The sequence below is a fragment of the Leptodactylus fuscus genome, chromosome 1, assembly GCF_031893055.1.
Source record: "Leptodactylus fuscus isolate aLepFus1 chromosome 1, aLepFus1.hap2, whole genome shotgun sequence".
Taxonomy (NCBI): Eukaryota; Metazoa; Chordata; class Amphibia; order Anura; family Leptodactylidae; genus Leptodactylus; species Leptodactylus fuscus.
The window spans coordinates 219,044,697-219,061,638 of NC_134265.1; the positions used below are offsets into that span (position 1 = coordinate 219,044,697).

General features: G+C 42.8%; 1 protein-coding gene across 1 annotated transcript in view; it reads left to right on the top strand.

The window, feature by feature from the left end:
- Window positions 1-3,302: 3,302 nt before the first annotated feature.
- Window positions 3,303-16,942, top strand: part of LMNB2 (lamin B2) — a 40,772-nt gene continuing 27,132 nt past the window's right edge. Inside the window, exons 1-3 of the mRNA XM_075283308.1 lie at window positions 3,303-3,578; window positions 11,949-12,085; window positions 13,528-13,684. Coding sequence (XP_075139409.1) covers window positions 3,348-3,578; window positions 11,949-12,085; window positions 13,528-13,684 — 525 coding nt within the window. The 5' untranslated portion in view covers window positions 3,303-3,347. The remainder of the gene's footprint in view (window positions 3,579-11,948; window positions 12,086-13,527; window positions 13,685-16,942) is intronic.

The window sequence follows — 16,942 nt, forward strand, 5'->3', positions numbered from 1 at the left end:
GTAACGGTTCAGGCTGGTGGTGGTGGTGTCATGGTGTGGGGAATATTTTCTTGGCACTCTTTGGGCCCCTTGGTACCAATTGAGCATCGTTGCAACGCCAAAGCCTACCTGAGTATTGTTGCTGACCATGTCCATCCCTTTATGACCACAATGTACCCAACATCTGATGGCTACTTTCAGCAGGATAATGCAATGCCATGTCATAAAGCTGGAATCATCTCAGACTGGTTTCTTGAACATGACAATGAGTTCACTGTACTCCAATGGCCCCACAGTCACCAGATCTCAATCCAATAGAGCATCTTTGGGATGTGGTGGAACGGGAGATTCGCATCATGGATGTGCAGCCGACAAATCTGCGGCAACTGTGTGATGCCATCATGTCAATATGGACCAAAATCTCTGAGGAATGCTTCCAGCACCTTGTTGTATCTATGCCACGAAGAATTGAGGCAGTTCTGAAGGCAAAAGGGGGTCCAACCCGTTACTAGCATGGTGTACCTAATAAAGTGGCCGGTGAGTGTACATTGTTAATAGTGAAGCCACTATTCGGTGCCTTTTTTGCATTTGTATGTTTTTCTCTTCTTCACCCGGCAAAAGAAGTCTGCGTCTAAGCGCAGGCGGCGTGATGACGCCACCTGTGCTCAGACACAGAGGTCCAAACTAACACAGGATAGGACTGCTCGTTTTTTTTAAGAGCGGTTCTATCCTCGACTAGTTTAGGTAAAAAAAAATAAAAAAACACAAGTCCCGTGGCCGCCGCCCGCTCCGAAACTGCCGCTTGAGGCAGCCACCTCGCCTCATTAAAGGTGCGGCCCTGCTTCCAGGTGTACCCTGGAGGCTAATTAGCATATCAATAAAAGTGGGCTAATTCAAAAATGGCTGAGAGGATTAACAAATGTCAGGAATAGCCTTTAGAAAGGCTATGCAAATATATACATTATAATGCAAAGTCCACAGCCCAAAAATATATACAGTGAATCAGTGGAGCTTCCCAGTGCAGGGAAAAAACCTCCTGGTTTAGGCAAAACACAATAACATTTGTAGAAAAATCAAGCACAATTGAGACTGCTCCAAATTCATTAAAACTTAGCTTTTAATCTTGAATAGCAAATACATAAACACCAGATACCAGAAAATAATAGAAAAAGAAAAAAAGACTTACAAAAACATGTTCACAAGACGTACGTATTAAATCAACCAAATTGTGTACATCTGAAACTAAACTGACTCTCACAATGCAACATACAACATAGAATACATAGAATAACAATACATGTAAATCATTTTCATAGACATAAACATGTAAATAGTATTACATGCATGATCAGCCAATGAAATGGGGTATATATCCATGGTTCATGTTAGTTGTTTCACTGCCATGAGTAAGGGGAACATGCTCCAAAATGCGTAGGCGATTTTTTTTTCACAATGTCTTGTGTTATGTACGTCTTGTGAACATGTTTTTTTTTTAAGTTTTTTTTTCTTTTTCTATTATTTTCTGGTATCTGGTGTTTTTATGTATTCGCTATTCAAGATTAAAAGCTAAGTTTTAATGAATTTGGAGCGGTCTCAATTGTGCTGGATTTTTCTACAAATGTTATTATGCAAATATATGCTTAGTTAAAATCACATTTTTTTCTCGATCACACGTAGGAATAGCCTATTCTTCTCCTACCTTTAGATGTCTTCTCCGCGCCGCGGTTTGGTAGAGATCCTGGTTTTCGACGGTATGCAAATGAGTTCTGTCACAGCACTGGGGGCGGTCCCCAGTGCTCAAACAGCACTAGGGGCATCCCCAATACTGCGAGAGAAATCTCCAGCGCTGCTTCCATCTTCTTCAGGAACGGCTGGGTTCAAACTTCTACGTATGCACAGTAAGCTCTGCAGTCGGGCCTCGGGCAGAGCCAACTGCGCATAACCGCCTGGTGTAAGCGGCCATTTTCTTGTAGCCGCTTACACAGTTTTTTCAAAGTTTTTAAAGTTAACCCCTGGTGTCCTTATGCAGCCTCTCCTCCTGGAAACAGTTTTTTTTGCACGGACATGTAGGACTTTGGTGTTTTTTTAAATTTTAATGTAGATTGTGAGCCCCACATAGAGCTCACAATGTACATTTTTTTCCCTATCAGAATGTCTTTGGAATATGGGATGGAAATCCATGCACACACGGGGAGAACATACAAACTCCTTGCAGATGGATTTTTGCCCTTGGAGGGATTTCAACACCATTGCTAACCACTGAGCCACCGTGTGGCCCCCAACATGCAAGACTTTGTGTCCAGCTAAATAAAAAAAAAGGTTTCACAGCGTATGGACTGCATATGGCTGCATACGGACATCAGCGGTTTGCTTTAAAAACCCATTCAAATGGGTCTTAAAACTGACCGCTGACAAGCCATCCACTATCCAGTCTCTCCAGGGATTAGGATGGAAACGTCGGACAGACAGGGGTGCAAGTGTGAACGTCCTCTTACGCTGGGTTCACACCTGCGTTTGGGGTGTCCGTTCTATGGTTTCCGTCTTCTGCATGCCAGAAGACGGAAACCATAGACCGGGTCCGGCCGTGCGCGGCGGTGAGCGTTTTAGGCTCTCCGCTGCGAAACCGGATTTTTTTTATCCGAACACAGAGTACTGCATGTCCGACTCTGTGTCCGGATTATAAAACCCGGTTTCGCGGCGGAGAGCCTAAAACGCTCACCGCCGCGCATGGCCGGACATCTCTCTCACCAATTCAAATGAATGGGTGAGAGACTCCTGCAGGTTTCCGTATCCTGCCTGTGTTTTAGGCAGGAAACGGAAACCTAAGTACGGAGAGGGCGACGCAGATGTGAACGAGCCCTTAGATGTATTTTTGTAGCTTTTTTTTCCACACAATTTTAAAAGAAAACAGAAAGCTTCAATGAAATGTGAATATATAAATATGTAACATTCCAATTCTAAACCGTGCACACACACACACACACACATATATATATATTCATTCATCATTCATTAATAAACAACATTTATGACGCTAACTGATGACACTAGTGACAGCTCTCCGCCTAAAATGGCCGCGTTCTATTATCACGGAACTAGATTTCCCAGGTTGCCACACTGGCTAGGATTGGACACCATCTTGAAACATGGTATGGGCTTTTGCCGTCGCAGCCATTTGAGAAACGTAGATACGCGTTACCCTACTAGACATGGCTACCTCGGAATCCTAAGCTTCTGATGACGTCACGCGCTGCCTCTCCTGCCATTGGATGGAATCTTTTACTCCCGCCATTCAATGAAAAGTGACCGTTGCCTGAGGAGAAGGGAGCTAGTCACTATTTCAGTAGCGGGACCCTTGGACTTGGAGCATGGCTACCTCTACCCCTAGCCGCTCGGCACCTCCAGGCGTGCACTCCCCAGCACGCGGAGCTTCCACGCCGCTCTCTCCAACTCGCATCACCCGGCTACAGGAGAAAGAAGAACTGCGGCAACTCAATGACCGCCTGGCCGTCTACATAGACCGGGTGCGATCCCTGGAGCTGGAGAATGACCGTCTAATGCTGAAGGTTTCCGAGAAGGAGGAGGTCACTACCAGGGAGGTGAGTATGAAGGACGGCAGGTTGGGGTGTGGAGGGCAGGCTGGAGCTGGCGGGGTATTCCAAGCCTTTGTCCGCTCTCCTCCAGCTAGCTGAGGAGCCTGGGTGTCATCTATAGGCTGGCCACATCTCGTGCAGTGCTCATTCATTAGCACTGGCTGTCTTCTTGTCACTTAGTATGGGGACAATGACACTTGACACTGACCTGGCATCACCACAAGTGTGCGTGTAACGGAGTGAGGACACTTGGCTCTAGTTGTTGGAACTGCAGTCCAGGGCCCGGGAACTCCACTATTAGCGTGGGATAGTGTTTTATGTTTCCTTTTCTTCTTGGTGTGCGACGACATGTGCGCCTTTTATGTAGGATTTTATATGGTATTACTAAAGTCTGTGGATTAGAAGACTTTGTGTAAAGGAACCTGCAGTTCAGTGACAGACATGAGGCAAGGAGTCTGCTTGTCCCAGGACTGTCACCTGCTTGTTTGGGTGGGTAACCCCCTCCCCCCCCCCCATCCCTAAATATTTAGTCCTAACCCTCCCCCCCCCCCATTCCAAAATATTTAGTCCTCCACTATATTTTCTTTGCCTTTCAGATGAACCGCTGCAATAGACTGGATATTGGCTTCCAGCAATTTACTTTTTGAGACGGGTACTATAGCTTGGTCTGTTAAGTGAGGCTGCCACAAGATTTTCACATGCTAATTGACAAGAAGGCGCTGAGTCTTTTGGATTGTCTCCATACTGCCCTCAATTCCTTGTAAATGGAAGATAGTGGTTTTATGTGGGGGGCAATAGAGTGGATTGGGTTTTTACTCCCCAACCCCAAAAACTTGCATCAGTGATAACCAAGATTATCGGTTCTGAATACCAGAAGTAGAGAAGAGGCGGCTTAAAGGGGCTCTATCAGCAAAATTATGCTGATAGAGCCCCACATATGCGTGAATAGCCTTTAAAAAGACTATTCAGGCACCGTAAATGTTATATTAAATCCCCGTGCCATTTTTAAATAAAAGCATTAAAACATATATGCAAAACTTACCGAACGTGCACCATGGGCGGGGATGTATGATGTGACGTAAGCTTCGGGCACGCCTGCCTCTTCTGTCTTCTTGTAGTAACACCCTCTGGTTCCGTGTCTTCCGGCTTCTCTTCAAATCTCGCGCCTGCGTAGTAGCGCTTCCCTCTGAAGCGCTACTGCGCAGGCTCACTCGCCATTTTACTTAATGGCAGTTCGCGAGTGAGCCTGCACAGTAGCGCTCCGGAGGGAAGCGCTACTACACAGGCGTGGGATTTGAAGAGAAGAAGCCGGAAGAAAACTAAGAAACTTAAGAAAGGCTATTCGTCTCCTACCTTTAGATGTCTTCTTCACCCTGCCGTTCGGTTAAAATTCCGTTTTCCGTCTGTATTCAAATGAGTTCTCTCGCAGCACTGGGGACGGGCCCCAATGCACAAACAGCACTGGCGGCATCCCCAATGCTGTGAGAGAACTCTCCAGTGCCACCTCCATCTTCTTTTGAAGCGTCCTCTTCATGTGTGTTCTTCTGGCGCAGGCGGTGAAACTTATAGGCCTCGGGCAGAGCCAATTGAAAAATGGCCGCTTACACAGTAAATAAGCGGCCATTTTCTTGTGGCCTGTGGGCATGCGCAGTTGGCTTTGCCCAAGGCCTACAAGTTTCACCGCCTGCGCCGGAAGAAGATGCATGAAGAGGACGTTCCAGAAGAAGTTAAAGGTAGCACTGGAGAGTTCTCTCGCAGCATTGGGGATGCCTTCAGTGCTGTTTGAGAGAATACATTTGCATACCAACGGAAAAAGGAATGTTAACCGAATGGCGGGGCGAAGACTTCTGAAGGTAGGAGACGAATAGCCTTTCTTAAGGCTATTCTGATGTGTAAACGACAAAAAAAAAGTTTTTAATGGTAGAATCCCTTTAAATTAGGATATTGTCTAAGCAAGGCATCATGTGATCGTGTTTGTTTCGGTACGATTCTGAGGATACCAAAATAATATGGTTTTATTTACATTTTAACCCCCTTAACAAAAATCCAAGACTGTTCCAGTCGCCATATTCTGACGGAACTATTTTTTTTTTTTTTTTTTATACTTCCATGTATGGGAATGCATAGAGCGTTTTTTTTTTTGTGGGACCAGTTGTACTTTTTAGTTATACCATTTTAGGGAATTACTATTGCTTTGATCACTTGATACAAATTTTTCAGAGGCCAAACAGCGAAACGGCGGGTTGGCACTTCTGACTTTCTTTTCGGCGATGACCATATGGGAAAAATATTTATTATACATTTGTAGAGCGGGCGTTTTCGGATACTTAATGTATGGGTCAGTTCACACGTGAAAACCGCCTAGCTTATTTGTGCAAGGTAAAAAACCTCGAGGAGTTTTTTTGACGCTGTTTTTTGCATTCCACGCGGTTTTTGACGAGGTTTTTGACGCGGTTTTCGCTAGCGGTTTTCACTAGGGTTTTTTTTTCCTATATGTGCTATAGAAACTGCAGGCGAAAACCGTGCGGTTTTTTGCAAAAAAACGCGCGGTTTTCTGTGCAAAAAAACGCGCGGTTTTTTACCGCGCGGTTTTCGCCTCCCATTCACTTCTATGCAATTCTTCAGGCGTTTTCCGCCTGAAGAAAGGTCATGTCGCTTCTTCAGGCGGAAAACGCTAGGAGGAAAAAAAAAGCTAGTGGTCTACATAGACCACCATGTTAAAGGAGAGGTTTTTGAAGCGAATTCCGCTATCAAAAACCTCCCCTTTGCCCACGTGTGAACTAGCCCTATATGTGTTTCACAGTATTTATGTACTTTTATATGTGTTCTAGGGAAAGGGAGGTGATTTGAATTTTTAATACTTTTTATTTTTAAATGTTTTTGCATTTATTAGACCCCTTAGGAGTTTTAAACCCCAGGGGATTTGATCACTAATGTAATACACTACAATACTAATGCATTGCAAAAATGCAGCATTTCTTTTGTACGCTACATAGAATAGCCTGCAATAAAAAGTATAGAATGACAGGCCTGGGAGCCTTCACAAGGCTTCTGGCTGCTATAGCAACGGGAAGCCAGCCCCCAAGCACTTGGCGCTGGCAGTCTCCAGTAAAATGGCGTCTCGATCAGCTTTGATCGTGAGGGGTTAATGCCTGCAATCGATGCGGGCATTAGCGTCAGGTGTCTGCTGTATAAAACGGCAGACACCCTGCGGCTATGGCAGCCTCCATCTTTAAACACCCAGCATCTGCCATACTAGTACGGTGGATGTCGGGAAGGGGTTAATACCTGAGAGAGGCTTTCACTTCCATTATTATTCCAAGGATTCAGTTATTTATTTTTCCCAGTTGTGGACAAACTAAGAGAACCTTGTCTAAACCTCAAAGAGTTAATGTTGTTTTGGGGGTTGATTAGTATACACAAGGAAGTCTCTACCTCTTCCCCCTTTGGGGTAACTCCACTTCTCCCTTCCCTTTCTTCTTTTGGGAAAGTGAAACCGGCAAACGTTCCATCTTGACTTAGGCCTATTTTCAGGAAATCCCTTTTTCTTATTTGCTTTCTTTTCAAGCAGCTTATCCAAATCTGACCCAAACATGAGTTTTACTTCAAAAGGAAAATCCCATAACTTCACCTTAGACTTAGTATCTCCCTGTGTCCGGTACTTAAGCCAAAAGACACATCTTGCAGAATTGGATAAAACTTGCTGCAAAGTGTATAGACTTTGCTGAAGCATCAGCTAAGGGCTCGTTCACATCTGCGCCGGCACTCCATACTTGAGGTTTCCGTTTCCTGCCTAAAACAGAGGCAGGAGACGGAAACCTGCAGGAGTCTCTCTCACCCATTCATTTGAATGGGTGAGAAAGCTGTCCGGCAGTGAGCGTTTTGCGCTCTCCGCCGCGAAACCGGGTTTTATAATCCGGACACAGTCGGACATGCAGTACTCTGTGTCCGGATAAAAAAATCCGTTTGGCGGCGGAGAGCATAAAACGCTCACCGCCGCTCACGGCCGGACCCGGTCTATGGTTTCCGTCTTCTGGCATGCAGAAGACGGAAACCACAGAACGGACAGCTGAACGCAGGAACCTAGCGTAAGGGGGCAGTGGCCATTTTAAAGGGGTTGGCCACTTTCAGACCAATATTGACAAACAAATGTACAATGAAAAGATATAAAATTTTCCAATATACTTTCTATATCAATTCCTCTTGGTTTTCTAGATTTTGGCTTGGTGGTCATTCATTCTGTTACTTCTAGATGATAGAACTCTGACCGTGGTCATGTGATTTACGGTCCATGGTCATGTGATGAGCACACAGGTGCCACTCGTTACAGTCACAGCACAGTAATCAGACAGCTGCCTAGTAATCAGCTGTACACCTGTGTGCTCATCACATGACCATGGACTGTAAATTACCTTTATGCTCTAGAAGTAACAGAATGACAACAAGCAGAGATCTAGAAAACTGTGAGGAATTAATACAGAAAGTATATTAGAAAATTGTATATCTTTTTGTATTGTACATTTGTTTGTCAGTATTGGTCTGAAAGTGGCCAACCCCTTGAAGCAAAGGAATAGAGGCTAATATCTGATCTCTAGAAGTTTTTCCTTCTAAATGACCTTTTAACTGTTGGAGTCAACCATACAATGATCTAGCCATGCTTATCAGCTTTACTATTCATTGGATCAAAGAGAGTTATTTTTAGTATTTTAGAGTCCTGTACATACATTTCAGGGCATCCTCCAACAACTCAGTATCTTCAGATAAAAATTGGAATCTCTCATTAACCTGTTTTGGAATAGAGGAGTTTTTTTCAGGATTATTACACTTTTTTTTTTTGATTATTTTTGTGAACAGGGAAGACTCTGGAGAGCGATTCGTTATCATATACTCTACTTTAGTCACCAAATGAACTTCACCTTCAAAAGAGACAATGCTTACTTCTGACTCAGAAGAAGATAATTTGTGTCTTTTAAGCTAAGGTCCTCCAGGATGGTCCGCAGCGCTAAAGTGCTGCTGGAAAAAACGCAGAGGAGATGCATCATGGTTCTTCCCGCAGAGATTTGATCAGAACACGACGTTTTCTGCCCCAGGTGTTTCTGACATGCTGTGTTTTACAAAACTGTGCCGTTGTTAGAAATCGGAGTGCGACTGCGCTGTGGTTTTTACCGCAAATTGGGCATGGGATTCGCATGAATCCCATCTACTTTGCTGTTACTGTATAACACCGTGTTTTTTTTTTTTTTTCCGTGGTGTTTCTGGACTGTGGGGCCCTGGCTTTAAAAGAGGCTGCGTTTCCACTTGAGGAAAAGTAAAAAAAAAAATTTTTGTTCCCTGATGCACAATTTCACTAGTGCATTAACTGCAGAGCTTTTTTTTTTTTAAATAATTTTGTGAGTTTTTAGCGCATATGGCGCTTTTTTTTAAAAAAAATTTTTTTTTACATTTTTGGCTTCACTCGGCCGTACATTTTCTCCCTATAGTAAGGGTATTTGCTAGAAATGATCCACCAAAAGAGGCTATGTGCTCACAAAAGCAAGTACTGAAGCTATCTCCATAGACTCAGACTTGGAGGAAGCTGGACATTCAGTGAAGCCATAGAAGAGTGTCACTTACACTTTAAAATACCTTCTGGGTTTGCATTTGCCCCCAAGAAGAAGAGCCCCGCCCGATCAGCATGGAACATATAGGGAGTAGAAAACACTCTGGCCTATGCAGGAATATCCAGCCAGCCCTTTTCAAATTTTCCAGCCTGTGATTTCTACATTACATATGTGCCGACGTCAGGACCTGCGCTGCCTGAACACCGCAGATGGGAAAGAGCAGTGGGAGCTTTTTTTTTTTTCTCCTACCTCTCCTTGTCTTCTCCGCGCCGCTGTTCGCCTGCAATCCTGGTTTTTCTCAGTATGCAAATGAGCTCTCTCGCAGCACTGGGGCGGGCCCCAGCGCTCAAACAGCACTGGGGGCATCCCCAATGCTGCCAGAGAACTCTCCAGTGCCGCCTCCATCTTCTTCTGCAACGAGGTCTTCACCGCATCTTCTTCCACTGGTGTCCTCTAACTTCTAGGCCTAGGGCAAGCCGACTGCGCATACCCGCCGGCCACAAGAAAATGGCCGCTTACAATACTGTGGAAGCGGACGTTTTTCTTGTGGCCGGTGGGCATGCGCAGTTGGCTTGCCCGAGGCCTAGAAGTTGGAAGACACCACCGGAAGAAGACTTTCATTCATCTGATATTAACAAATGAAAGGAATGGAGAGGCCAGAAAATGCACAGGTTTCTGAGGGAGAAGTTTGCTTTAAATCCTCCTCTAATTTCGCCATGTGACTAAGCGCTAATTGTTCCCCCACAGGTAACAGAAACAAAATAAACAAATGTGGGGTGGGGGAAGAGTGGGTACTATTCTTGTAATGGTACACATGCTAAGGTAACATTGTCTGTCTCAAACTCCCCCGCCCAATAAGGGCACTTACTGAAATAGTAATTCTATTCTGCTCCTGGGTCACAGCTGCGCTATAGCGAAGTCTCAGGAAGAATAAAATAGATGGCAGTATAGAAAATGCACACATCCTTAAAGGGGCTCTATCATTGGGAAAAGTCATATTTAACTAATCACGTCCATGCATAGCCTTTAGAAATGCTATTTCACACCTACCTTTTGTATGTAAAATGCCTCGATGGTTTCTGAATAAGTCAGTTTTTATTCATATGCTAATGAGCTTCCAGCCAGCACAGGAAGTTCTCAGCAGCACTCGTCCCTGCTATCATCTCCTATATGTATGTGCAAACAGGAAGCTGAGTCATCAGCAGCAGCCTGTGCTGTATATACCCATAGGAAACAATAGCGAAGAGGGTGCACGATGCATCGTGCACCAAGTCTAATTAGCATATGAACAAAAACTGCCTTATTCAGAAACCACTGAGGCAATTTACATACTAAAGGTAGGTGTGGAATAGCCTTTCTAAAGGCTATGCAAGGATGTGATTAGTTAAAAATGACTTTAACCAATGATAGAGCCCCTTTAACAGGTCCCAGGCACTCCACATTGGTTATCTGTAAGTATCATATAATTATAGTAACAATATGCCCATGCTCTGACCTATAACTATAATTGCAGATCACTAAAGCAGGATCTGTTCAGGCACACAGGCTATGTGCATCTTCTGTTCCCGGTACTTTCTCTGTGGTACTGCTGGGAGCCTGGAACAGAATAGAGCGTACATTGATTTCTCACTAACAGGGAATCCAGTACAGGATTTCCCATTGATGAGCGATCGCTTCCTTCAGTTGTATGTGCAAATGCACATACTGGGGGTCATACTAAAGAGCATATAATACTCGGGGGATACGTACTGAGGAGCATATAACACGTGTACTGTGGAGCATATAAAACTGTTTGTTGGGGGCACTGAGGAGCATATGAATACTGGGGTAGCTTACTGAGGAGCATATAATACTGTGTGTGGGGGGGGTGTATTGATAAGCATATAATACTGTGTGTGGGTGCCACTGTAGAGCATATAATCCTGTGGGGGGGAGCTACTATGGAGAGTATAATACTGTGTGGATGACCTACTGTGGGGGGTACTGTGGAGAATATAATACTATGTGGTGGGCCTACTGTGGAGCATATAATACTGTGAAGGGGCCACTGCGGAGCATATAGTACTGTCTGCGGTCCCCTCACTATTTATATCACACAGTATCTGTTTTATAGCAGATGTGATATTAGTACAGGATGCAGTAACATTGCACAGTCACTATAAAACAGATCCTGTGCTATATAAGTAGTGAACATTAATTGTTCAAAGTACTAAATGCACAGAGCTTTACATTTCAGTACAAAGTTGTTTGTATTATTGAAAGCTCTGTAAAGCCCCATTCACATGACTGAAATTTGTGGGTCCGTAACTGTCCACAATTGTGGATCCGCACAGTATTAAGTTTAAATTGCCATTCTGGAACTTCACAATCATTTAGTGGGCTTTGGGTTACAGTTTGGGCACTCGTTCTCTAAAAGGTTCGCCATCACTGGCTTATACATTTCCTTCTTGCTGCAGTCAGTTTTGCCCTAAAGGGTGCAGCGACTTTTGGCTTTGTCACTTTCGCATGCACAAATTTTCTTTATACATTATATAACCACTACTTTTTTCTTTTTTTTTCTTTTGTCTTGTGTGTCGTTAGATGCATTTCTTGATTACTCAATTTTGGGATGCCAATAGCTTGAGTAAATTTTTACTAACAGTTTAGAGAGATGAAGACAGTCAATTGTAATATTGCATTGTAACACTATTTATATTTCCATTCAATGGGAATATATTTTGTGCTATATATATATTAGTAGCTCTGTACTAATTTTGTCTATTTTGCTGTGTTACAGGTTAGCGGGATTAAGGTTTTGTATGAATCTGAACTTGCTGATGCTCGAAAAGTGTTAGATGAGACTGCAAAGGACAGAGCAAGGTTGCAGATTGATCTGGGAAAGTATCGGTCAGACCTTGATGAAGTGAAAAAACTGTAAGTATAGATAAGTTCACACATGGTCTTAGTTGAGCAATTTGCATTGCATTGGTAAAAATGTAGAAATCTGGTCTGATATACTGTTGCCTCCGTTTCACATATATCAAGAAAGAGGCAATACATTTTTATCACTACAGTGTTATTCATATGACATAAGCATTTTTATAGACTAGGTATGTCGCATCACAAAATACTACTTGTGTGTGTTTTTATATACAGAAAAATAAGTGGCTTCTGGCTGACATAATATCTAGACTCCCTCCAACAGTACCGCAGGAGCTGGTGGTAAAGAGGGAGGGGATTGGTGGCCTCATGGGCATTTAATTCACGCGATCAGAAATAACTCTGATCGAAGGTATTGCTGTTGAATCTGCCCTGTATAATACAAAGGAGTTTCACCCACCCCATTGCAAGTCCTCTAGTTTTTGTAGGCAGATCAAAATAGTTTCCCTCATTTTTGTCATTTACTGTCCAGGCTCCTCCCTAGCTCCCTTATCAAATTGATCCTTTATGATTTGATACAGTTGTTCATTTGTCATTCCCTAGATAATACCTCCCATATCCATAGGATTCCCAATGAATTTGATCGACTTTGCCTCGTGTCCTGTCCTCCCCTCCACAGATTTTTTTTTTATGGTTTCTTACTCTCTAAAGCCACTACATTACCTGCTTATTGTTGTAGTTGGGAGGCAGAACTGGGAAACAATTTGATGAATCTTAATAGATTTGCTCCTTTCACTTCACGCACACATCCTGTATTGCTACAAAGGGGCAGGAAACTTAATTCAATATTCTCTTCTATTGGTGCACTGTTCTGGCCCTTTTACATTGCTGGTACCTAAAGAGTTCTGACTCTTGTTGGCGCTATGGTTAGGTGGAGTGAACAGTGTCTTTGGTGGGGATGCTCATCCCTTTGGGTCTGTTGGTCCCAGGTCATAAATATCTACTATAACACGTGTTCTCTCAGAAACTCCGGAGGCGCCGCTCTTGCTGATGATCCCTATTGGTATCTCAAGGTAGAAACGCTTCTTACAGACTGGCACTCCATCATAGTCTGTGGAGTGTCAGCTTGTTGAGACTCAGTTCCTTGGTATTTATTTGTTACTATGTTTTGGTTCGCTGCATTCATTAGTTAATAATTGGGTGCATTAACTTTTTCTGTTCCTCTTGTGTCCTGCTCGTTTCTCCTACTTCTATTTTATTTTCCCTCCCCCTTCCTTATTTGTATTCTGCTTTTGTTAGGAAACTGTGAATTCTGATGTTTAAGGTTAACGAGGAAATTTCATGTCCTTGGACACATGTGGTTTCATATACCTTTAGAAAGCTAACAGTGCGCTGAATTCAGCACACTGTCGGCTTTCTAGCAGTATATAAAACCACATGTGCCTTAGGAGATGGAAGGTCCTCTTTCAACAGTCCTTTTTTTCCCTTCTACTTAGTCTGAAGAAGAAAGATGCAGATCTGCTTCAAGCTCAGCAACGTAATAAAGACCTGGAGGCCTTGCATTTCAGGAGTGAGGCTGAACTTAATGCAGCTCTCGAAGAGAAACGTAATCTGGAAGCTGATTTGGCCAATCTGCGAGGTCAGCTTGCTAAGGTATACTACTTTGAAAATATCAAATGTTAATCTTTAAACAGGTATCCTTGCCAATACAACTTTTTCTCTGTACACAGGGGACTGACATGTGGGACCTCCACAATCATGTTAAGCAGGGGTGCCGTGCCACAGTCTTAATGAAGCTGTGAATGTGCAATTGCGCTGAAATTCTATTAATTTCATCTGGAAATAACTAAGCACTGTACTTCTGCTCTTTCAAGATGAAATTATGTGAATAAGTGAATGGAGCAGCTGCCAGATCACTGCTCCTTTCAGAATGGGGGTTGATTTGGGTCCCAGCAGTTGGATCCCTCTGATTTGTATAGTTTCTCACTCTGTTCTTTGGAGATTATTTGCTTTTGTAGGCCAATCTCTTTAAAGGGAACATGTTAGTTGGTTTGGGACCACTAAGCCACCAGTATTCTCCTATGCAGCTGGATCTTGGGGTCCCAAACCTCTAATTTTAACTGCAATCTAACATAGCTATTTGGGCTTCAGAATCTAGTAATAACTCCCAAATGAGGCAATAAATCCACCACCAACCAGTAACAACTTCCCTCTCCACTCACCATAGATTTCTGTATGTGTCGCTGAATACAGATGCTATTGGATAGAGTTTGAAGGAAAAAAACAAGGAAAGCAGTCTTAAATGGAGAAGTGACCGTGTTTGACCCCTTAGTGACATAGGACGTAATAGTCAAATATGACATCTAAGGTGTTGTGCCATAATGATAAATACCTATATATTTTCTGAAAGTAGACTCCTGCAGAATTAGCAAAATGCCACTTGGTACTGTATGCAAACAGGCAATTTCATGCAATTTTGCTTTAAAGTATTTTATTTAAAAAAAAAAAATATATATATATATATATATATATATTTATTAAAAGTGGAAACCAAACAAAAAGTTACAGGCTTTACACCTCCTAACCCTAACGACTACACCTGCATGCATATATCTTCATAAAATCACCGGAACTAAAATCTGCTTTGAAGCTGGGAAATGCAAGGGCATCCCTAAACCCTATATAATTCTTGATAGTAGACCACCTGAAGATTACATGTGTCTCAGTGGTTTATCAATAGCCATGACCACCTTCATGTAACTTTGTGACGAATGCAAATAATTTTTTGAAATAATGCACTAAACATATGTTTGCACTTAAAACTCATATTCAATCGTACATTCTTGCAAAGCGCATATAAAATAGATCAAGCTGTATACAATTTATATACACTACAAACATCAGCTACGATGAGCACTTATACTCTCCAAAACACTTGATACAGAAAACGAGCAATATTTTGCTGCCATTCATGAGTGTTAAAATTCAATTCTGCATCTAACTGACTGATACCAAAATCTGTTTTAGATTGCACAGCATTCACATATACAACCACTTTCATGCAACTTTGCTGCAAACACATTACAAACAACTTGCACAGAAATTTGACTTTGCCACTAAAGTGCATGGTCAAGCAATCGTTTTCTGCAAACTGTAGTTTCCAAAAAACTGCAAGTTGTGAGGAATAATAAGGTCAGACCTTATGAAAGTAGCGGCACCCACCACAAGGGTCCCGCGAACTGCGGTTTTGACCGCACACCGGCATTTAGATGTTAGAACCCGATAGGAAGGGTGTAGTTTAGTCTCCTGATGAGTGAGAGAAACGAAACGCGTAGAGACTATTAGAACATTGTTACCGGAGAGAGGAAATAGCTGTTATGCATCTAGACAGCAACTCTAGCAATCGGTCAGGTGCCCTTTGAACCTACTTAGAGCATATAATCAATGAGGCGTCATCTGCAGCTGTCAATTGTAGGTGTAGATGCGACCTTATAGACTACAAGATTTGCCTGAATAGGTATTTTTTGGCTGCTGATAATCCCCAACAGCTTATGTCTTACCCCATAGTGTCAATACCTGAGTGTTCACTGTTGTTTTCAACAAGTATCCGAGTGAGCAGTCACGTGATAATTTTGGGGTTTTACTGTAAGGTGCTCACTTTCATAGGGAGTGCACAAGTTTTATATTCATTTTAATGCATATTAATAAAAGTTAAATTTTATAAATTTTCTTTGGGGGGACACCCTTTTGAGTTAATTACTGGTGTTAGTCAATTTTAGTTCTGATGACCCACTGGATGTCCAGGTGTTTTGTTTGTATTGTACTGTAAGTACAAACAAAAAATACACTATTATAACAATCTAAAATCTGCCAAAAACTGGGATTTTATCTGGTGACCTTCAACGGGTGAAAATGTGTTATCTGGCAGAACTTTTGTTTGGACACACAGCAGGGTGCAGATGTGAAGGACCTAGCAGTTCTTTTGGAGTGCAGATTTTTTTATTTTTTTTTTTTGGGACACAATGTCATGTTTGCAGAGTTCCTAAAATTGCCTTTGCAAAATCAGGTCACTTAGGGAATTCCAATGTACTGGTACCTTCAGCGATCTGCAAAGACAATGACAACCAGAAAGTCCCTCTAAATCTGTACTCTAAAAGCCTTCCCTTTTGAGCCCTGCTGTGTGCCCAAGCAGCAGTTTAAGTCCACATATACAACTTTTTTTTGTACCCAGGATAGTCCACTTAATAGCTTTAGGATTGCTTGTATCTGATGACACAAAGTGGGCACAACATGTTGGGCACTGAAATGGAATATTTTTTATAAGACTTCAATTTTTACTTTGTATTAATTTTAATTTTTGGGAAGCACTTTTGAGGTCAAAATTATTATTCTCCCAGTGGTCCATAGACACATATTTTGGCTTCCTAGTGCCCCAACACATCAAATAAAGCTTTCTAGTGGGCCCCCCCTTACTTAAAGGGATCCTATCATTCAGACACAATTTTTTCTAGGTACCACGTCTGAATAGCCTTAAGAAAGGCTATTCGTCTCCTACCGTTGTCTTCTCCGTGCTGCCGTTCGCCTACAATCCTGGTTCTTGTTGGTATGCAAATTACCGCTCTCGCAGCACTGGGGGCGGGCTCCATCTCTCAGACAGCACTGGGGGCATCCCCAATGCTGCCAGAGAACTCTCTCCAGCGCCACTTTCATCTTCGTCAGGAGCGTCATCTTCAGCCTCTTCTTCCGGCGATGGCTTGTAACTTCTAGGCCTTGGGCAGAGCAGACTGCGCATGCCCACAGGCCACGAGAAAATGGTCGCTTCCAATACTGTGCAAGCGGCCATTTTCTCGTGGGCATAAATACAATGAGAGAGTGAGTTTTATGATGTGTACATGAAACCAATATTTCCAG